The sequence below is a fragment of the Sinohyriopsis cumingii genome, chromosome 17, assembly GCF_028554795.1.
Source record: "Sinohyriopsis cumingii isolate HCF-2022 chromosome 17, ASM2855479v2, whole genome shotgun sequence".
Lineage (NCBI taxonomy): Eukaryota > Metazoa > Mollusca > Bivalvia > Unionida > Unionidae > Sinohyriopsis > Sinohyriopsis cumingii.
Genome location: NC_142977.1, coordinates 73,611,351 through 73,635,725, shown reverse-complemented (window position 1 = coordinate 73,635,725; position 24,375 = coordinate 73,611,351). Strand labels below are relative to the sequence as shown.

The 24,375-nt window shown below is 33.5% G+C and overlaps 1 protein-coding gene across 1 annotated transcript; it reads left to right on the top strand.

Annotated features, from left to right (window-relative positions):
* The first annotated feature begins 8,234 nt into the window (after positions 1–8,234).
* Positions 8,235–23,410, top strand: LOC149779238 (uncharacterized protein CXorf38 homolog). The gene is made up of 3 exons (XM_089938413.1): positions 8,235–8,376; positions 18,128–18,700; positions 23,135–23,410. The coding sequence occupies exons 2-3, from the start codon at positions 18,176–18,178 to the stop codon at positions 23,408–23,410; spliced, it is 801 nt and encodes a 266-aa protein (XP_089794539.1). The 5' UTR covers positions 8,235–8,376; positions 18,128–18,175.
* Positions 23,411–24,375: the final 965 nt, after the last annotated feature.

Genomic DNA, 24,375 nt, shown 5'->3' with positions numbered 1-24,375 from the left:
CATGTATCGTCTAATCGTGTCTAAACAAATATTACCAACAGCTCCTTTTCAGTCTGGACTTGTATTCTGGATTCATCCCCTTTGCTGGAGGATGGCAGGGTTGTATAAATAATACAGTCTTTGTTTTCTATGTATTCGTTCCAAGTTATATTGATATTAATTCCTGCCAAACCTTGTATTAATCTCCTACTTTAACAATTTGCGATATTTCTGTCGAATACAAACACTTTCATTTGCAGCAATATTTCTATAACGTCCTATGCATTGCTCAGAAACAAACACCAATAACAAAAGTATAGTACCATAAACTTCCATTACATAACAATGAAATGAAAATAGCACAGCTAGAATAATACATATAACAGCTTCATATCAAAGTCATCTAATATTTCCCAATGGCTGTTAGATGTTGCAATACAGACTCTGACATAACTAATTAACATATTGCTTCAGTAATGTATGCAGTTTGCCAAGTGAAGTGAATAATGACTACGTTTCTTCTGGTTCACGTTGGAATTACCTCTGCAGAGTGGAGACGAAATACTTTCAAAAAAGACACGAAAATAGCGAATCTAAAATACTGAAAAGGTTTCATAACCAAAATGCATTTCTGGTTGCCTCATGGAGAGATTTGTGCGCATGAAATCAATTATTACAATAGCTGTCTTTAGATGAGAAACTTCTTCTCATGTGACACAGTTTTACATGGAAAATATAAGAGATATAATGTTAAAAAGAAGATTAAAGAGTGTTATATAAAATCATCTTAATGGTGAATTTGTAACATGATCTATGTAGATAATGTATAAAGAAATATGAAAATAGCGATGTTTAAGTCTTGATTTTACTCGTATAAAGATATTTAATTCTTGATTTAACTCACATATCTTGAAAATAAATGACTCAGAAACGGAACAAAGTAACTCGTGCTGCGCATCTGACGATCACAAGGTATTTTCGGTTTCACATCTCTCTTCTGATGGTCAAGGAGTGACCACGCATGGCCCGCCACTCCGAGTCTGCGGAGGGATCCTTCAAAAGCTTCCACATTCCCTACAAACCTAATCGAAACTAAACTTTGGTCCGTCATTACGAGCAAATCAACACCGTCGTTCGAGGCAATGTCACCATCAACAGAATCATGCGGGTTACACGAAACCCCATACGCTACCCTACCTCTAAAAATAGCATAAATATAATTCTTTATCCATGTAGTACATGATACACAGTTAAGTGTGATTACACTATACATTGCACTTGAGCGCACATGATTGGTTTAGTTACGCATTAAATCACATTACCAAAAGTACCGTATGAAATTATTATTGTAATAGTTATGTTCGTACAGGAATCCGTGTCCAAAAAGAAAAATCTCCTTCAACAATCCAATAGATAACATGAATGATAAGTAATATACATTATTATAGAAAATATATTTTGCTATTCAAATCAATAACACCAAATGTGTTCCAGAGCCACGTTTAATCTTTGTTAGAGTATTTTCCCGTACAAAATAACAGTTGTCTCATGCTATATTAATATGTTAAAGGCTATAAACATAGAGTTCAGATATCACAAACCCAATGTTACAAAAGGGAGACGGAAAAGTGATAGATTCTCGCAACATGTCTGGTAGCCTAAAATTTCCAAATTGCATAATAAAATGTGATTTTAGACGCAGAGCACAATTTGCATATATTTATAATATCCTGATTAGTGATACAGCAAAGAACAACAAACTGAGAACCAACATTTAACACTGACCTAGACCTCATTAATAATTATCTTATAACTGTAGAGATGAAGGCCATAATTAATACTAGTTTGTATAAAGGCGTGTTGATAAGAAAATCCGTCTACAGGACATCAGTTTTAAATATATCAAGGCCATACAAATTCAGATATTTTAAAAGGGATACTAAAAGTAAAAAGTCCCAGGAAGAGTATTGCATTTTAAAAATATCAAACGGAACAATCGCAGCAAGACGAGAAGACTGAACTCGAACAGGACGATCCCTAGACTAAAAGGCAAAATAAAATAAAGATTTAAACACATAATTATTAACATGATGCCAGGTCAGAGTTTAAGAAATAATGTTACAGATGAAACATAAAAGAGGAACAACAACACACTGAATGCATATTTCCTTTTGATTTTCACATTGAACATTGTCAAAATTATCCAGATGGTATTGAATTAAAATGGGGGAAATAACCTTTATAAAAGAATCGATTTGGGCCTTATTTATGCTAAATATTTTTAAATGAGATGCGTCACCCCAGACATTAGCTAACAATTATGTATTAAACTAAGCTCCATCATGAGTTGCATAATTCAAGTTACGAACAGTAGAGACTTAAGCGGAATGTGTAGTTCAAATCAGAAAATCATGTTTCCATATATTTTGCTAAGATTCTGCGTTACGAATGGAGATACAATTTCATCATTTGCCTAGGAATAGAGGGAACAATCATTGACAAGGTGATATTTATTAAAGAACCACAACATTAAGCTCAATCTTTGTTACGTTTAAAAAAATCAAAACAAAACAAAAGAACGCATTTTATTTTGTTTTAATTTTTGGGGAGTGCATGTGTACTTTGCGACGATATTAAAGGTTCATAAAGATTTAATCTAAAGGCTTACTCTCAAACTAAATACAACTAACACTTGTTACTCTTCATATGCTGCACAATAACAATACTATAGTCTTTTGAGTATTACAAATATCCACTGTTGTAATGAATATTGCTAGACAACAGCTATACATTAATATTTGCACAAAGCAGCGGTGTGCTCAGTTTACTTGTTCAAATTGACTGAACAAGACAGAAGAATCATACATTTGTCGAAAAATTACTTCGAAACGTTATAGTTTAAGGACAACTGACATTAGAAACCTGAATCCTTACAAAACGATGAAAACAAAATATGATGAATCAGTATTTAAACAGCCAATATGATTTTGCTCCATAAGCTTCTGCTAAGCCAGAATATAATTTAAATGTAAAAAAACAAGAAGGAACAACAACTGTAAGGTTAATTTAAACTAAAAAGAAGAAAGAACTATAAGGTAAATGTAAACAAAAAAGAAGAAACATCAGCTTAAATTTAATCGACTTTAGCCTTGTTATTTAAGTAAAATGAGGCTTTATAGATTTATTGATTTTGTGGTGGGTGCTGGTATGCACGTTGATTACAAAGTTTAGCATTGAAAATTTCCAAAACAAGCAATTCCAAAGTAAACTGACGCGCAAGTAACTGCTCACAAGCAAGAATTAATATGAATATGACACCCAAGTCCCACTAATCATAGCAATACAGCGTTAAGACCGAACATGCCTTAATGATAGGAAATGTAAAGCTACGTTAAATATATCGATTGTACCGAGTAGATTCTTTGCGTCATTATATATGAAAATAACAAATACACGCTAGCAATGCAGTTTTAATCAACTTGGCAGAATGCTTGTGAAACGCATCAGGTTATCCTACGGACCTTATAATCATTTCTTGTTGACTGAACATGACATAGACAGATGTTTGTTTGCGTTTACATTTAAGACAAATAAGAATCAGCAACAAATCATGAATGATAAATTTGGAATGTTACCATAATGTGTAGATAGTGTAAAAAATAATAGTTCTAAACCTCTACAGTTGGAGATATACAACAATAGTATTCTTGCTACTGTTTCTATTGTTGGTGTCGTGTTATCTTTTAGATCATATATGTTCGTAAAGCTGATTGCGATTGGCAGATATAAAACTAGTCGTTATTCCAGTTTTAGTTATAGATAATTTTCCTGTATTAGTCGTTGCAATATTTAAAGTGCAGTCAGTTCAAAATATGACAAGGTTATTAAAACGTCCAAGGAATGAATTATTCCATATAATTATCATATGCAAGAATATACTTGATCGCCAACAGCCTTGACGTGTTCCGAGCTTCATTAAATAATTCACAGTAACCCAAATAACAATGTTATAGTCAATGAGCACTTTCTATTTCCACTGTATAATCCAAACAAGTGTTTTTTTCCTCTAAAATAATATTTAAAAACATAAAATACCTCTGCAGACAGGATGTCACAGCAAGAACACAATAAACAAGAATGAGTAAAATTATCCAGCTACACGCACTTGTATACTAACCAAAAGTGGTGAAAACGAACTTTCCTGGTTCTGCCTTGTGACAAATTGCAAATTTCCAACATTGTAAAAGAACTCACATGATTTAAACCATCAAATAGGAATTAAATTAATTCATCTAAGGTACCACATGACTTTTCATGGAAAAAGCCAGAATCTTGTCAACATGTTTACTAATTATTATATTATTAGTAACTGTAACCACATACGTACGAATATATATATATATATATATATATATATATATATATATATATATATATATATATATATATATATATATATATATATATATATATATATATATATGTGTGTGTGTGTGTGTGTGTGTGTGTGTGTGTGTGTGTGTGTGTGTAGAGTGTTTTAAATTTTAAATATTCACCCAAGCACATGAAACAGGAAAAGATATTGTGAGCATGTACATTGTCTTATCTGTTAAATTGAAAGCAATTACCATGTTGAGCGTTAACGAATATAAAACATTATCATTTTACTATGAATTGGAAAGCATGGAAATAGACAAGTTTGTATATTAGCTATGATTACTCTATTTGTTGCTTAAAAGTCCTTTCTGCTCCACATTCCACATTCGTTTGCAAAGTCATTCTGGGAGAAAATATTGGGAACATCGTTAATATTGTGTTGGCTGGTACTTCAATATTTTTCCTAATGATGTTGCCATAAAAGAAATTAATTTTATTTTTGTAATTGTGTGTTGTATGAAGTGATTTGGATTTTTAACGTAGCTTTAACAATTTTCCAGTCGTATCGCTACGATGTCTGCAATGTGGCAGTTTATAGTGATGTCTAGCACTGGGGCATCATGCCGCAGACATGTAGCATGATGTCCCACCCAGTCACATTATCCTGACACCAGGCCGACCAGTCCTAATACTAACCTCTTAATGCTGAACGCCAAGCGAAGCAGCTGTTACTACCATTTTTGTAAGTCTTTGGTATGACTCGGCAGGGGATCGAACCCACGACCTCCCGCATCCGAGGCGGACGCTCTAACCACTAGGCCACCGGAGCGGTTTTCTGTAATTGTCATTTTCCATTTATACAGTTGATCCTAAGGCAATCGTATAGTACCGTAGGCAAATATGGTCTTATTTGCAGTCCTGGTCTCTGGCTTCTGCTACTTTGGTTATAAGGATACAGTGGACCGATGCATGATATAATTTGGAAGTATAATGGTATTATAAACTTTTATCATATACTAATAACTGAACAGAGTCTTTAAAAGTGTTTGTACATTAACAGGCACGGATTTTTTAATTTTTTTGGCTCATGATGCCTTGATCATTCCTAATTGTACTAACTAAAGCAGATAAACACAAACATCTATTTGCAATGAAAATGTTTTGGTCATTCAAAATGAAATTATTATCGTTTCCGTAGGATATAGTGATGCCTTGTGTACGCACTGTACCCAAATTGTACCAGCTTTGTTAGCATAGACTTTTAATTTTACATCAAGCAGAGAATAAGAAACTACCTGATACAGTTGAATCTTTGGAGTGACATTTGCCATACAAACGTGCCAGGTTAGTTCAGCTTTTGTTGCTCACTGAGTATGTTATGAATTGATGTGTTGCACTGATGTATTTAATTTCTTGAGGTGACTTTCACTAATCGTAAAGATTTACCGTCCTTTGAAATTTCTTTAAGATATTTACTATAAGAAAACATTGAATATTTCATTTTACAAAAGCTTGCAATGAAAAGACTAATTCAAGATTAATTACCAGTAATATATATTTTAACGTCAGCTGTTCATAAAAACGCCGATAGTAATCGCTAACTGGATGATGCCTTGGCTTTTCAAGATTGGTGCACTATTTTGTAGCTGCATAGACGCATATTTGAATATGGAACAAAAATATGGTCGAGCTTGTTCAAGTGCATAATCACCAATATTTATTCTCTCAGTTCTTAATATAAGTAGTCCAGTGTCTTAGCTATTTATTTTCCTTGAACTCATTCATTTGTTCTGTTTATTGTAAATTTATTTAATATGAATAATTCTGTCTTTTTCTGTTCTATCGTGATAAAATAGAGTCAACAAACAGACAGCTAACTATTTTCTCTCCAATCATTACTCCCCGTGTAGCCATTTTTGAATTTATCCAGCAATAAATGATAAAAGTTTTGCATTTACAAAAGATTTATTCTTCTGTCTGGTTTTAGTTTATGTCATTGCAGAAAGTCTTCTTTGATTTTCAATCTAACAATGTAACTCAGTAGCAATAAGATACCGTAACCAACAATATTATTTGTAACCAAATTTCATTTTTGAATCGGCTATATAACAATCTTTCCATAATGATTGGACTTTGTTAATCCAAAAATATATATTTATGTTAGATGTTTTAAGCATCGAATGATGTTCGTTGCAACGGACTGTGTAATAATGTCTCGTTAATGACTTGCCCGACCCTTGTTGTAGAAAGAGGCATGTCCATCCTTTTTGCAACATCTTTATCTGCTAGATGATGCATCCTACCACATGATAATTTAATATGCAAATACCAGCAGTAATATTGCTAGCAAATTACATATTTCTCAATCATTTAATGTCTTTTCTGCCATTAGTACATATAGCTAGCTACCACATTTTGTTTGTCACTTTGTGTATCTCCAAGCACTCATTGGTAAGATATTAATTATATTGGATTGTTTGACAGGTACAGAATTTAAAGATATTAAAATTTGTAAATTATTGCAAATTCACTTAGTGAATAAGCTTGACATTGACAGTTATGTTTGTTACATGCAAGTACACTGGGCCACAAGCAGATGTTCAGGGGATGTTGACTAAATTTCCCCTTATTCCTCATACCGTAATGTTTAACCACATTGCTATCAGAATATATAATGTCTTCCTGAACATAGGAGTCTATATGTAAATTAACATTTTCATTAAAGGACAAAAATCTAGATTTGTCTGGTGTAATTGTTTTAAAAAAATCAAAATTTGTATTATCTTGTACGCTATTTCGTAAAAGTCTTGCTTTGGCAAATTTTTTATCCCATTTAAACTGTAAAACACCTAAAGATTTTTCTTTGGCAACAACATTGCCGCTTTCATGACAAGCTCCTGAAATATTTTAAAAACTGCTAAATTAGATATAATTTAGTTTTGCTCCATTATTTATGTTGTATATGTAGAAAATTCATTTTTTGAAAGACTTATGAAACCAAAAAAGATGTATATAAAAAATAGCTCAGCCTGGTTATCAGCTTTTAGGTCTAATGAGGATTTGCGTTCCCCAGCCATCAGGGAACATAAACGGAGCTGCATCTACTAGTTCTGCACTCAGTCATATGTTTGAACGGTTTTAGAGGCAACCTCATTCATGTCAGTTTCAATTCCATGTGATAATTGAAGCCGCTTTCGTAAATCAGAGATGTACAATCCCACAGTATGGTCTATTAGACCCATCAGACGACAAAACATTCCCACAGCCATGTATGGATCACTTCACAGTTTCTTCTATACAGTTCTCAAATGATAAATATGAAATCAAATATGTATTGAATAAATGTTGTCAAATATCATAAAATCTACACGGCGCTTTTGAGATTCGACTGTACAAGTTGGATACATTACGTAGTTTATTTAGTTCTTTTAAGCCTTTTTATCCGTTGTTTCATTTTATGCTTAGAGAGCTTACTAAAAGTCATTTTATAAGATCGTCTGCGCCAGGAATATCAATAGGTATATTAATATAGACTATTTCCCTTTACTTGCCAATAAACTTTCTTCCCTGTGTAAATTTATTTAGATATTTAGACAGTTGCTAATTTAAATGTTGCGAAGTTATTGATTTGTGAAATTTGTGTTAATGTAATATTTTTAAATGACGGAGAAGATGTGTCATTATCCGTAAAAATCACGCAGCTGTCCTGATTTGCTAGCCTGAGATAAGTCACTCTGGTAAAATATTTTTACAAATAGTTTTATAGTATGTATTTTCGGCTTGTTCCGGAAATTTCAGTTTGTTCCGAGTTGTTCCGGTAAATATTTGGACCGTATGTAAACTATTTTGTCCATTACGTCATTTTTATAACATGACAAACTTTTCCTCGACAGTGAGGTAAATTGGCGAGCAGATGAGCTTAAAAAGAGAAATTCATCAATGTGTATTTGTGATATTGATCCTTTCTTGGTTAAAATATGATATCGAGATGGAAGAAAGCAAAAACACAGTAAAAATAAGGTACTTTTGAGTAGATTTTTCGCTAGACTTTTCTACTTTCGATTTCTTGGTCCGCATTCATAGCCGCGTTCGGTTACTTTATGACATGGGTATGTTCGGTACTGATTTGCTTATCATCATCACCATCATATTGATATTCATTATCATCATCATCATCATCTATTTTATTACAGTTTTGACTTATTATGTACCATTATAGTTCTTACAAGTATATTTGTTGGTGAACGTAACATTTGTACAGCGACTATTCAATATAATTCGTGCCAAGACAATCCAAAACTCTTGAAAACACCCCAAGACGCCGCAAATTATGTTCTTCATTTGAATTATTTTCCCTAGTGAACATAAATTATCAAATCTAATCTTAAATACCCCAAAACTGAAGCTTAAAATCCAAGAAATGTTTTTAAGCTGATGACCTTGTCCCGCACAGTTACGAGTTATCGTTCTTGCATTGGTTTCTAAATACTCGGTAAGAGCGTTGTCTCATATGGATAAATGAATAATAAAATGCGCTTCAAAATAATTGAATACACAGTTATGTACGTTGAATCAATTTCTTTTCTTTATTATTTTTCATTTTTCACTGAACACACGTATATATATATATATATATATATATATATATATATATATATAGAAAGAGAGAGATAGAATATATGTATAGTATGTACGCTGTATCAGTGATATACCACGAATTGTATACATTTTTCATTAACAGGAAACGAGGCTTGCCCAAGTTTCCGTTTAATGAAAAATGTATACAACTAGTGATATATTACTGACACAGCGTACATACTATACATATATTTTATTTATACCTCACCACAGTTTTCATTTTATAAAGGAGATAAAACTGACGGCCACGAACAGTGCACTTTAGGGGAGTGAACTCTTCACAACCCCTCGCATATATGTATGCTCATAAAAGAAGTTATGTAGTGATTCATAATTTTCTGTACACTTCACTCATATTAATTCCTATATGTTTCTTTAGCAATATTAAATTAAATGAAAACACAAGGCTGATAGTTAACATTCAAAATATTTTTAATAATGTGCATGCAAACATTGAATTTGCAGTGTTCGTTGTCATGAACAGTAACACGGTGGCCATTTGTATATGTAGCAACAGTACGATTCGAGCCAGAAACATCAAAATAATGAAGGAACAATAGGTAATTAAACAATTTAACCTTAACCACATTTCATTGATATCGTTTATGTCCACATTTCGCTATTCCTTCTGACTGTCAAGGTCACTTTCAATAATTATCCTACGTTTCCGCTGTGTGGGCCCTGTTTGAGAATTCACCTGTTGAAAGAAGTTGACCCAGTTAGGGATCTCGTTCATGTTTTCCATTAGGTTCATGACAAACATATTTTGTACGGTGATGTTTGATCCGTAGAATGGGTTGCTGATAAGACTGATTCTGCTGAATATTACACGTTTGGGAACTTGATATACTACAGTCTGTTGCTGTGCAGTTGGAATTTTCTTTGTTGTGGGGGTGGGGTTGACAGCATCATTACTTTGGTGGCCGGTGCTGCTCAGGTAATTTTAGTACATCTGATTGTTGTTTTTCACTAATGTTTGAGTAGCTGTTTATAGACTACGTTTTTAAGGCGTGAAATTACATGATATCAGTTTGGGGAATGTTTTTGTCTCTTTAACTTCTGAATTAAGTACTTTCGGCTACTTGTGTTTGTTAATTTCTTTCTTTCTGTAATATTTGCCTTTTCTTTCATATTTTAATTATTTTAAGGTGGCAATCAAATGAGCTGATAATGCTTCTTAAGCTGTTCAGTTCAAACTTAGATCCATCTTTTCTCCTAACACTGAGTAAAAACCAGACAGGTGCTGATCCAGTTGAGATGGGTGTATCTTGTGTAAATTTCTGAATTCATTTTTTGACTGTAAGAATTCTGTCACTAACCTTACATCAAAAAGTGTCCTTTTTAAAGCGTTTGCATTCTGCTTACTTTCTATAAATTTCAGTATATCATCAGGCTCACCTGTGATGATATTGATTTTCGGGAGAGAGGCTGATATCACTTATTCATTAAAAGCTGCAATTATCAGCATACCAATTTGGCTGCACACATCAGTGTGCATGTTATACACTTACCGATATTTCACATGGCTGGGCAGCTACCGTTGGCTACAGGGTTCTTTTGGTGACATGTAGGTTATGTTTTCCGCACAAATCTTATGTTTGGTTACTTGTAAATCCACATGGAATAGCACAACCATGTGTCCTGTGGCTATTTTGAATTTCGCGCTAGATATGGCTGTTACCAATTACCGTTATGTGTCTAAAGTGTAGACGGGTTTGTTCCAAAATGAATTGCATGTAGAAAAATTCCACATTTTGATGAACTGGTGACATCAGACCCACAACATCGTCCATCAGTTTCAACACAGATTTGTGGGGTTGATTTATCAGACTAATATATATATATATATATATATATATATATATATATATATATATATATATATATATATATATATATATATATATATATATATATATATATACCACCACGTCAGCCAATTCTGCATGTCAGGTAATTCTGGGCAACGATGCCTCATTTCTGTAAACATTTGATCACATGTTATTTTGGGTAAAAAAAAAAATCCATTTTGCATCAAGAAAGAATGATCATACTTTAATTAAGAAAAGGGATATTTATAAAGTGTACAAGAATATCCCACATTTCGACTTGAAATGCATATGAAAATGCAATTTCTACATGTCAACATGAAGACACATTCCATGACCTTCTTAAACTTGTAACCCAGAAAATCCTATTTACTATGTATCTTTTAGAATCATACAAATAAATGCATTATTCAAAAGATGGAAATGTATACCTTAAAATAAGTATGCATCTTAATCAAAGTTTCCATTTTTGCAAGAAGTTGACGCAAACGTGCAAAATCGTCTGCTAGAACACGATTCACTAAAAAATGTCTGGCGTATAGTCTGTTTCTAAATTCATTAGTATTTTTTTAATACCATAAACAAGACGTTGAAAACACATTACATCCTAATCCTATTGGCACTGTTACTTTGAATTTTGTAAAACTAGCTATAAACCTGACCTAATTACTCGACTGAACTGCTGACAGAAACAGTTCAAAATAATGCATTTCATTTCTATAGCCCGATGGATAAACATTACATCTTTTCAAAGCTGTGCACAGAATAGTCCGACATATTGCAAGTTATAAAAACATGGGGTTGGGGGAGTATCCCATGTGTCCAGAATTAATATTTTTTTTTAACAGAATATTCTGTTGACAATTGCTTCTTTTCAAATAGTAAGCATTGCAGTATTTTATTTTCGGCAATCTGTTAATATTGTAGAGGAAAACATTAGGTGCACAGAAATGCCCAACATTATTGTATATATATATATATATATATATATATATATATATATATATATATATATATATACTGTATATGTCACCATAATTCTGCACACCGATCCGTCATTTCAGTAAACATTGGCTCACGTGTTATTTTGGTTAAAAAAAAACATTTTGCATTAATGAAGAACAATCATACTTTAAGCACGGGAAGTTGTATTTGTAAAGTGTAATTAAAAAAATCCCATATTTCACATTTCAGCTCGAAATGCACATGAAAATGTGATTTCTACATGCCAACTTGTAGACACACTCCATGACCTTCTTGAACCTGTAACACAGTTGTAGTTGTTGTTGTAGGGTTTAACGCCATTTTTCCAGCACATGATAGGCTATACATGGCGGCCAGTATTAATGGTGGAAGAAGAACCCGGGAAATCCCTGGAAAGAACCACTGACCCTTGAGAAGCTACTGGCAAGCTTTCCCACATACCCACATTGGCCGAATCCCAGACGCGAACCCACGCAGACAGAGGTGAGATGGCTGTGATCCATAATGGAGAACGCTTTAGACCACTCATCCACTCAGGGCCCCCTGCCTGTAACTCAGAAAATACGATTTACTATGTGTCTTTTAGAATGATACAAAATAAATAAATTATATGAAAGATTGAAATGCATACCTTAATTCAAAACTGCATTTTAATCCTAATTTCCAATTTTGGAAGAAGTTGTCCCACACGTACAAAATGTCTGCTTCCCAACCTGTCAGCTTGTCACTAGAACATAAATTCTCAAGAAATTCCCCAGTGTATAGTCTGTTTCTAAATTCTGTAGTACTTTCCCCCCATAAACAGGACGTTGTAAACACACTGCATCCTATTCATTGTTGTTTCTCTTCCATGTAATAGCTTATTATTTATAAATTGTTTATCTTTACTAAATTTTTTTTACAGGATCGGTTTAGTTTGCTTAATATCTCTTGCCATTTATTGTCATTTTTATGTTGAATTTTGTGAAACTAGCTATAAACCTGACTTTATTACTTGACCGAACTGCTGACAGAAACAGTCCAAAGTAATGCATTTGATTTCTCTAGCCCAATAGATAAATATTACATCTTTTCAAACCTGTGCACAGAATAGGGCGACATATAGGCGAATCATGAAAACACAGGGTTGGTATTCCGAATCCAAAATTAATTTTATTTTGAACAGTATATTTTGATAACAATTGCCTCTTTTCAAATGGCTAACATTGCTGTATTTTATTTTCGTCAATTGGTCGAATTTGGTATGCATTTTGCTTCAGTATTGGAGATGGCAACCATAGGTGCACCAGAAATGTCCGACAGCATTGTATATATATATATATATATATATATATATATATATATATATATATATATATATATATATATATAAAACACTGATTCAGTCACATCATTTTGTTATGCTTGCTTAGTAATGAATATGGGTTGGTGTGTGCAGGCAAGGCAATGGGTGCCATTTTCATGTGGACCTGGATTAGAATCTCCCAATAGTACCAATTAACAATTATCTAACCTGTATGGTATATATTTATAATTATCTATAATTAATCCTATATACCTTGATTTCTTTCATAGGAATCTGGAAAGACTGTGTAGATAGTCGAAAATTAATTACTGGGTTGTCCTGCGAGTGTGTCAGCTATGCACGAGTGCATATAATAGATTCAGTTGCATTATTTTTTTGGTGTTATGTGTTTAGTAGTGATGGGATATGATCTATTGTGTGCAGGCAAGGCAAATGTGTGCCATTTATACACAGACCGCGTGGGGTTCAAATCTCCATAGCATATTAATTAAAAATTGTAAAACCTGTATGATAGTCATATTTTATTAAATATTAATTCTTTTTATTATTATCAAGAATTCTTCTTTAGAATTCATGGATAGCACTTTCTTTCTGGTGCATATTTATGATTTGACTATATATATATATATATATATATATATATATATATATATATATATATATATATATATATATATATATATATATATATATATATATTCTTTGTTTCTGTTTTATTTTTATATCATATACAATTTCTGTTATATATATTGACCGTCGTGAGCAGACCTACATTTATTTTTACAGATTTTGTGAAGGATTTTAGAAGTATCAGTGTATCGCAGCAGAGATTAGATTTAGATTTATCATTTCAATCAAGAATGTTACTAATTTTGTCAACTAAAACTGATTACCTTACTGTTTCATTTTATTTAATTGTATACATATATCCAGGGTAGCTGAGGGTATTTTGCGACAGTCTTATGCCTTATTTGAGTGGTCTTGTGGTGTCTTGGAGTCTTTAAGGAGATTTCAGAATTTTTTAAATATATTTTTATTGAAGGTGATTGCCAATGTTCAGTAGAAAACGCTGTTCCCAATTAAACAGTTCAGTATTGAAAAATATTCTGTGGAGAAGCATGTCACCAAATAAATAGCTAGATATTGAGAAATCATAATTAGAGAAAGTTATTTAGAAATATTACTGAAATTGGGTCAAGATTATTTTGATGGGAATTTGAGTGCTGTTTTGGTAGAGGAAGTACCTTCTTGCAATTTTTATAGGGATTATCTATTTTTATTATATCTGTCCCTGTTGTATGTAAGAATTCAACTTGTTTAATAACAATTTACCTGGAAGATGTGTGGCAGGAATGAAAGAACATGGCCATATACGGTAATCAGGACTTCTTTCTCACTGTTGATACCTTATCAGTATTTGATGACCATTTACCTGAAAAACTGTTGTCAGCTAACATCATTTGTTTATTCTTCTAACATTGTTGATTTCTGACCTCTCAGAATTCCTCTATGTTCAGGACATACGAAACTACAGATGTCAGTATTTTCCTGGCAGTGATTTGCATGTTTCAGTAGTTAAGATCACTGCTGTAAATTATGTGTATTACATGAACATCATTTGTTAAGAGTTTTCAGTACTTTGCAGTGAAGTGTCCATCAGATACACTTTTCTGTGTAAATTCATCAGTTATCAAAAACACTTGGGCCTCATAGGTCTAGATCAGTGACTCTTTGCTGTTATCTATAGCAAGTTAAAGTTTTGATGACTGAGTCTTCTGTTATCTATAGCAAGTTAAAGTTTTGATGACTGAGTCTTCTGTTCTCTATAGCAAGTTAAAGTTTTGATGACTGAGTCTTCTGTTATCTAGAGCAAGTTAAAGTTTTCATGACTGAGTCTTCTGTTTTTAGTTTACATATTAAAGTAAATCAAGAAGATAGAGTAATAAATTTTGTTTATACAATATAACCCAGAGATCATAAAGCATTTGAATTTGAGTTAGAACCCGAGATATTGTCTCAAGCAATAAAAGATGACTACATTTAAAAGGTTGCTTTTGACTTGCTGAATATAAAAACTGCATGTGTATGAATTCTAGGCTTGGGACAATAACTAGAAGTCATATAACTTGAAACTCCAGAAGTGATAATTAAGCAATACATTAGTCTTCAGGCTGAATTGGTTTTGAAATGGGGTAATCAGTTAGTTGAACAAACTTCATCAGGAACTATTAACAGTAGGTAAGGACCCAGTTGAAGCATACCATGAAGAAAATTTGACTCTATGCACAAAAATCAACGGGTCTTTTCTGATCAGTGTCAAACACTGGAATGCTGAGAAAGCAGGAACACACAGACTAATAGATGAATCAAGTAAAGAATTTCATCGAATGGCCAGAAACCAATTCATGTCTGGTCCGCATAGTGGAAGAATACTATTTTCTGTTTACATGGGTAGTTACCAATTCTCTTGGTAATAATTACATGTTCTGAATGTCACAACATGTCAATGCAGTCCACATCTCTGATTGGCTGTTAGTTGATACAAACTCTGTGGACATGTCTAAGAATATGGCTATGCATAACAGGAGTCCATTCTTCATTTAAACATCATTTAATTACATTAAATATTCATTTTTCTTTCAGATTGATTGCCACATCTATTTGGAGGATAATGTGATTTTTTTTGTCATTATTTTAGCAAATTCTTTGTAAACATATATAACGATCAAAGCTTTAGGGTAAGTTGTTTGTATTCATGTAAAGTTTTAGAGTGTGTTAATGATGAAAGAGATTCATTTTTAGCTTATCACACCATGAGGTCAAGGGAGCTTAAGTTATGACCCTGCGTCCACCTTGCATTAAACATGTTTATTTTCTACTTGATATAAAATGCCACTGGAGAGATTTCAGCCCATGATAGGGAAGATTCTAGCACAAAGGCTGTCAAGTTTGTGTAAACTATACTGATGAGTCATCAAATATAACCAACGTTATAAAAAGGAGTAGAGCCTTTCAGTGACTTCATAAATAATATCACTGGTATAAGTTGCATCTGGCTATGTGCATGGTTTACTACTGAGCTCACCAGGTCTTGTGGGAAAGTGAGTGTGTGGTATTATTGCCCCTTTGAACTTCCTGCATTGTCTTTCTGGTGTCCATCAACACTTGTGATTTTGATTTTTTTTTAATGCTAGACTATTTTCAACCAACTTGGCCCAGAACATACTGGTCTACAGGTTTGTCAAGCTTTCTATAAATTATGCTGATCATTAATAACAGATAAACTTTTTAAAATACTTCTCCCAAAAATTTATTAAAAATAGAAGACTGGCATGAAGACATTTCACATACTGGCATTATCAGTAATAGACAAACTCCATCAATGTCCTTCAAAAGTTGCTATGTTATGCTTCTCAAAAGCAGCAAAACTGACTTCTGAATCAATCAAAGATGGCACAGAAAATTTGGCATAAAAATACTTTCACATTTTTACACCCAATATTGCTTCCATTACCAGCTATACAAAAACTTTAAGCCAATTTGTATCCAATACCACAGAACGCAAACCTTGATACAATTTCACAAAAGCATTATGGGATGAAGGCCAGATGGCCTTTTATATGTATAGAGATAATCGTTTATCTACCACTGGATATGAGTGTCATTTGCTTAAATATACAAATAATTTTATGACTTATCCAACTCTTATTCCATATATTAATTTAGTTGACCCACTCAAAATGGAACCCTGATAAACCAAATTTACCTCAAGGTGTAAATGTTATTATTTTTCTTCTTCAATATCATCATTTTTCTTCCAGTACGCAAACCCCCTCTCTTTGAAAACTGAAACAAAAGTCCCTTCCGAAGTCAGGACTTCACACAACCCCAACCCTAGCTGTATGTATAAAACCAAAACTCCCTTCAAACTTGGAAATATATTTTAACTAAAAACCAAAAGATTGATGTCATTGGTTCATTCATATATATATATATATATATATATATATATATATATATATATATATATATATATATATATATAAAACCTAAATTACAGTACTTAATCATCAAAATATCAGCCAATGGTTCATTCTGAGATAGTCATAGCCATATGTAACACTTGACAAAGTGTTCAAGGCACGTAAAATGTGTAAAAGATAACATGGGTCATGGCAGTAATGTTATTATAATATTAAATCTTACCTGAAATGAATGCTCACTGTCTTGGAAGCTCGACTGTTAGAAAAGACCACAGTTTCATGCACAGATCAACTGTAATGAATAACATAATAACCTTTAATAAAAGATCACATATCATGGGAGACTACCTTTCTCCAGAGGCCTCTTCTGTAAATAGAAAGGATATTCCTTCACAACAGATCACCTTTTTTAGAGACCATTTTGTTGGCAGAAAGAATGACAAACCACCTGTCTTCTGAGATTTCATTGCTGGCAAAAAAGAATCCAAGTTGGCAGAGGGGATAATCTCAAGCAATAGTACACCTTTCTTCAGAGACCACTTTTATCTGCAGTAGGTATGGTCTCTGATGGGTGAACACCTGTTGACAGAGACCACACTTACTGATGGCAGAGAGGTCTCTCAGGACAGAAATTTGCTGTAATAAAAACAAAAGCAATATTAATATGAAGAATTGCTACATAATTCCCATTACAAGTACAGTAAATCATGCACCTGAAAATGACCTAGGGGTCCAAATGCAAAATCCACCAAACACACGTGTTTTCCTTTGAACGGTATGGGAATAATGAAATTAAAAGGTCATGCAGTATTTTAACTCATAGCTAGGTCATAGCTAGGTCATTGATTTCTTTTATTTAAGCTTTAAAAATAGTTAAGTGTAGCTTTATGTTGTAAAATTGATGATACATTGCACAAATCGATGATTGGTATGGAGTCCATACATGCAGTTGAAAAACAGGTTGCTTATAATGCAAGTAAGACATTTCTTGCAGACAAAACTATCAGTCTTATTTTTATTCTATTTTCCAGGATTGACAAGAAGAGTACTAGATCCATCTGACTAATACAGAGGTTGACATGCCTCCCACTGGTGCTGCAGCCAAGGTCAAGGACCCAGAGTACAGTAATTGGTTGAGGGTTGGCTTGGCTCTGTACTATCTAAAGGATGGACTACATTCTTTTATACAGAGGGAGGTGGATGATATGCACCAGTCCTTGTTGCAGAAATTGTATGGAGGCTCAGTTGTACCAAAACCTAAAAAATGTTCCAGTTGCAAGCCGAAGGATGTGAAACAGGATAGAAATACATACATCTGGATGTTTCGACCTCCCTGCCAATCCCATATATGTGATGCCTGGTTGACTGAACTAATGACTCTCCACAAGAACCCCACATCCAATAAAATCTACTGGGAGAACTGTAACGTGACAGCCTGGCCAATTATTCCCTGGGAATGTGCGAAATTGTACATGCCTCGAGGTCAGCCACCAGCCAACACTGGACCAGCCATGAGTGATTCCCAAGCCCTACTTACCCTGATGGCCAGTTGTAAACATTTCCATGGGAAACTGTCCCCAGCAGGCCTTACACTAACGCACACGGTATATGGCTGCTTCTCTGGCATTGATCATCCTTCGATTTATTACATGACATGTATGGTTACTTTTGTTTTAGTCCAACCCGTTAAACCCTATTTTCAAGACTGAATTTGTGAAAGATTGTATATGCATCCTACCTTTCACATATAATCACCAACAAACACTTCAGACTTAGTTTGTGAATATCACCTGATCTGTTCAACTAAAAACCCTTGAGGACCGCTGCGGTGGCCGAGTGGTTAAAGCATCCGCCTCGGGTGCAGGAGGTCGTGGATTCGAACCCCAGCCGAGTCATACCAAAGACTTATAAAAATGGAACTAACAGCTGCCTCGCATGGCGCTAAACATTAGAGGACAGTGTTAGGACTGGTCAGCCTGGTGTCAGGATAATGTGACTGGGTGGTACATCATGCTACATGTCTGCAGCATCATGCCCCAGTGCTAGATATCACTATAAACTGCCACACTGCAGACATCGTAGCGATCTGACTGAAAAATTGTTAAATCTACATTATAAATCCAAATCAGACACACACACACCCTTGAGATTTAATAGACTTTTATGAAAAACATAGTGTGTAAACCTTAAGTTATTATTCAAAATGCAAAATAATTTGCTTTTACTAATATCTCTATTACTCCTCATGCCACCAACAAACTTACAGATCAAATTTGTTTAAGAGAAAACTTAGTTATGTGAGCTCATCAGCAAGGTCTGGAGCTTCTTAGGAGATAAATGAGGGGAATATAGCATCTATCTGGTTTGTAATACCTAACTAGTGGCTTTGTATGTCCAAAATTCGCAATAATGATTTATCAACATGTTTTCTAATTAGTTTATATTAGTGAAATGATGGTTTAACTTAATTTTTACCAAGGAATATATGCCGTCACATTGTTATGTACTGACGATACTGAATTCATGAATGGACAATGACAAGCAAAATCAGGATCACAAGACTGAATGGCCAGCCAATTACAATACAGCAAAAGTCATGCATAACAATGGAAAATCATGAGGTTGAATGGCCAGCCTGACGTAATACAGTAAAAATCACAATAGTATTGTAAGAAGGAATGGCCAGCCTCATTTAATACAGCAGAAGTCAGATATATCAAGGGAAGAATCATAAGATTGAATGGTGCACCTAATACAATACGGTAAAATTCAGATATAATGTGGATAATCATACGATTGAATGGCTATCATGTATATTATATAGTATAGTAAATGTTAGATATAGAAATGGAAACACAGAAGATGGATTGACCAGTAACATATAATACAATACAAATAAGACCAAGGCATCAAATATGTAGTACTGTTTTAATTGAAAAAAAAGAGAGGATCTCAAATGGGTAATGATTTAATATTGAGTTTATGAAACTCATTGAATAATGTCCAGTTTTGCGATCCTTGGTTTGCAAAAGTGTCACATTATTCAGTTCATTTCATTAATGCAGTATTAAATCATTTCCCATTTGAGAGTTTATTTATCACATAGTTTTTTTTTTTAATTTAAAGGGAGAGAAAGAAAAGAATATGTTTCATCATTTTTGCTCACAAGCTGCACCTTTCGTTTGTTGTACATCAAAATAAATCTTTGGCTCGATCAGAATTTTTCATGCCGCTCTATAACCAGTTTATTTGGGTTTCTAACAAAAATTATTATAATTCAAAGAACCCATGTTCGTCTGAATAAATAGAATATTTGACTTAGACAACAAAATTTTTCAACACAGAATGTCAATAAAAATTTAATATCATGTCACATGGTTTGGTTAGAGTAATGTTTAACAGAGATAGTGTGTCAGTTTCACTACTACACATTATTGTTGTTGGATATTCATGTGAAGGATAATTATGGATGCAGATATATTGCATAATTAAAAAAATGTATTTGTGACTGGATAATTGCATTATTCAGTTTTGTAACAGTAAAGTACAACATAAATTAACAAACTTTATTTAGAATCACTAGTACATCACATAATAAGATACATTTGATCATTCTGCTATTGAACCACATATGTATGCTGCGATTGGATAGTGTTCTGTCAGTTGGGAGACTGGTTTATATCCATATTCTTCTGTGAACAGAGATGAGTTTATTTACTCCAATAATTTAACAATTAAACCACTCTCACACATAGGGTAGAATTCCATGTTACTGGTGTACCTCCCACACCTCTAGCCCTTCCCGCCATCAACTGAACAATTCCCATAGTTTTAATTGTTGTTGTTGCTTATGGTCAAATGCCATTTTTTATTGTGGAGGATAATCTATACATAACATAAATTGGAGCAATGTTCAATATTCAGACAGCCATGGCCTTTTTGACCAATTCATTTTGGGTAATCATTTTGACAAATGACCACCAGAATGTTGATAGTAATAGTTAAAACAAAAGTTCCAGAAACTAGAGGAAGGATCATTTTCAGTAAAGACAGTACTGTGCAAGAATTTCATGGGGTTATTTGGACTGGTCAGAATTGCCTTATCAAACTATGAAACTGCACATACTTTATGTATGTGTTTTGACAATGTGATTATTTTCTTAGCAAGGTATAATGTATTGTTATATCAGTTTTAATGCAGTTTTTCTCCTGGTTAAAATACTTACTCGGAGTACAAAAGCTCAGAAGGTCAAGACCTGATGTTCCTTTGGACACGAAATATAACAAGTCATTTATTACTGTATATTAATGGTGTTACTATTTAATATTATTATTATTATTATTATTATTCAATCCCATAACCTAAGAGGTCGTTGGGGCACCACAGTTGACTTTAAAAGCAATTCTCTCCATCTTTCCCTGTCCTTTACTGCCCTTTGGGAACCTCTAAATTCCATGCTGTCCACTCCTTATTGTTGTCTTCCCATTTCTTTTTCTGTCTGCCTTTTCTGCACCCCTGCACTTTGCTTTGCAAGATTGTTTTTGCCAGTCCAGATGATCTTGAGACATTGTCTGCTACATTATTATTATTGTTAATAGTAGTAGTAACAGAAGTAGTTTGAATGCATACAAAGCATGACCAGTTGAGCAAATTTATTTCAGGTTATAACATTTTGTTTGTCTGAAATAACTAGGGTAAGTAAAATGGTGTTAATGGCATACCTGCCTTTTAGAAAAGAAGTGTTATGTTGGAAGGTGTGCTTCTTTGAATGCGTGCAATCAGAGATTGGCTCTTTTACTCCATACAACACCAATCTCTCTATCCTCTCTCCACCCTACCACTAGAAAGTTACCAATAGTCCAGAACCCAAATTCACTGTATAGCTAAAACTCACAAAATTTGGTTCAAAAACACTATAGAGTTTTATGACTGTTCATACCAGCTATATACATTTTACATTTTCAGCGATTACAGTTCATTCAGTGATAAAGCACAAGAACATTAAATTTGACAAATGATAGCATTCTTTGGTTATTTCCTACCTTTTTATACCCGCTTTGGACCTCAAGTAAAGCATTATAACATACATGATATGTCTTGTGACATGCAAGAACTGTACCACAAGGAAACTTAAATCACAGAACCAAGGACAAGGGTGTAGTTTTGACTTATTTTATAACTCAACTAGGTGGCTCTGAGGGAGGCAGGTGTGTAAAAAGGGTTGCTTTCAGGTTTGGAATATTTAAAGCTGCCCAAATCCCATTTGAAAGTCACATAAAAAGCCTCATCATGAATATTATCAAATGGTTTTTTAAAGTTACCAAGATCTCAAAAGTCTTGATTGTAATGCCTATCACATGGTTTTGTATTGTCCTATTTTTATCTCTGCAGATGTAAGATAGCTGGGGGATATAGCTATGACTATTATTCAATCCGTCATTTAAACATTGTATTTTACAGAGCATAATTCTCAAACTGCAAGTTAGTTAACTTAGTCAAGCTAGATGCATATAGGTACCTTTTGATACTTAGAATTTTCTGCATTTTGTATTTAGTATGTTACCATAGAAAAAAAATGTTGCATAAGTAGTATAAAACTGATCATCTGGTAATTTAATGTAATATCTCACAGAGAACCAGTCCTATGATTGGAAAACAATTGAGAATGTTGTTCATTTCATACTTACAGTACAGTGGATGATTGGCAGGATAGGTCATCTATGTTACTTCATTGCAACACAGTTTACTGTATTGTATTCCATAGTTTGAGGAATAATTAATATTTTATTCATAATTCTGACGTTCAGTTGTTATCTGATATTCATGTAACCACAATCTGAGTCATGTAGACAAAGTTTTAATTCATGTTAAATTCTTATCAGGCAGAATCAGTTGTGTTTCTCGTAGAGATTTTGCTTTTGGTCCAAGAAATGAGTTATTGCTATGCATTCATGTGTCTTAAATTGAACATAATTTAAGAATAATATATAGATGTGTTTACTCTATTTATTTTAATTCCTGCTTTGATACCTTTCAGGTATCTACCATAAGAAATAGAGTGATGCACTCTGGAGAGATGACACTAACAGATGCTGACAGGAAACAATTTATACAGGAAATAACTAATTTGTTGGAGGACCCAACACATCTCAGATCACTGGCGGAATGTAAACAGGCTGTGGATGAAATAAATAGGGTATGGAAAACAGGGGTCAAGCTAGACTTGAATTTTAGGGAAACAAGAACAGAGAGAAGTAAGCTGAACTGGGAGAAGTGGGAGCAAAGCAAGAAATGCAATTTTTTTTTGCCATAAATTAAAACGGTGCTGACCTCACATCCAGTATTGTAATCTTGCTCTAGTGCTTCTCATCAAGCTTGAGATATTTTACTCTTTTAACTGATATCTGATTATTTTTGGGACATTTGCTAAAATTTGCATACATTTGCTGAGACAATTAGTGGCAGATCTTTCTTGTTGGCATGTGCCACTGGGTTACCAGTATAGTGCAGCAGGGAAGTGGATTAATATGTCAGCTGAATAAAAAGTTTTACAAACAGTCTTCAGTTAGTCAGGATTAGTTTTTTCATTCTGTTTCATGTGCAATAAACACCATCAGTATGGCAGAAATATGGCAAAATGTTGACAATATTGACCTAGTTACCATTATAAAGCACTTTGCTGTAGCTTGAATCCAGATGAAATGTCATAACAGACCTCATAATCAAGATCATACAAATTATCTTTTTAAAATTTAAGTTTAAAAATTTATTTTCAATACCTGTTAGATACAAACGTTACAACAAAACTACTAAACTTGATTTGGACATTACTACAACATGTTTCTGGAGTCACAGTTTCAGTCTAACTAGCCAGTGTTTGCATTCAGGAGAGGTCAGATATTGTATTCCTACCAGCTTTTTCACATCTGAAATCACCCAGCCGGTATTGGCCCTTGTCTACTGTAGCATTTGTTTAAAGTACACATGACTCCTGAACTGGCCTTTTCTGACTGATCATTGTTTATTGCCACTTGGATGGCTTCAGATCACGTATAGGATTTGATGCGGCATGTCTTTGTACTCTATGCCACTTTCAGTATTTGATGCAATGCAGCCCAGAATAGATAGATGCTCCTTTAAGTGTCACTTTCTTTAGAAATCAGTGAGATTTAAAAGTGCGTTCAATATTATTAGTATTTATGAGTGAATTGGGACATTTAATATATCAGTGGAGACATCCATGGTAAGGAAAGATTATTTTGTAACTAGGATTGTGAC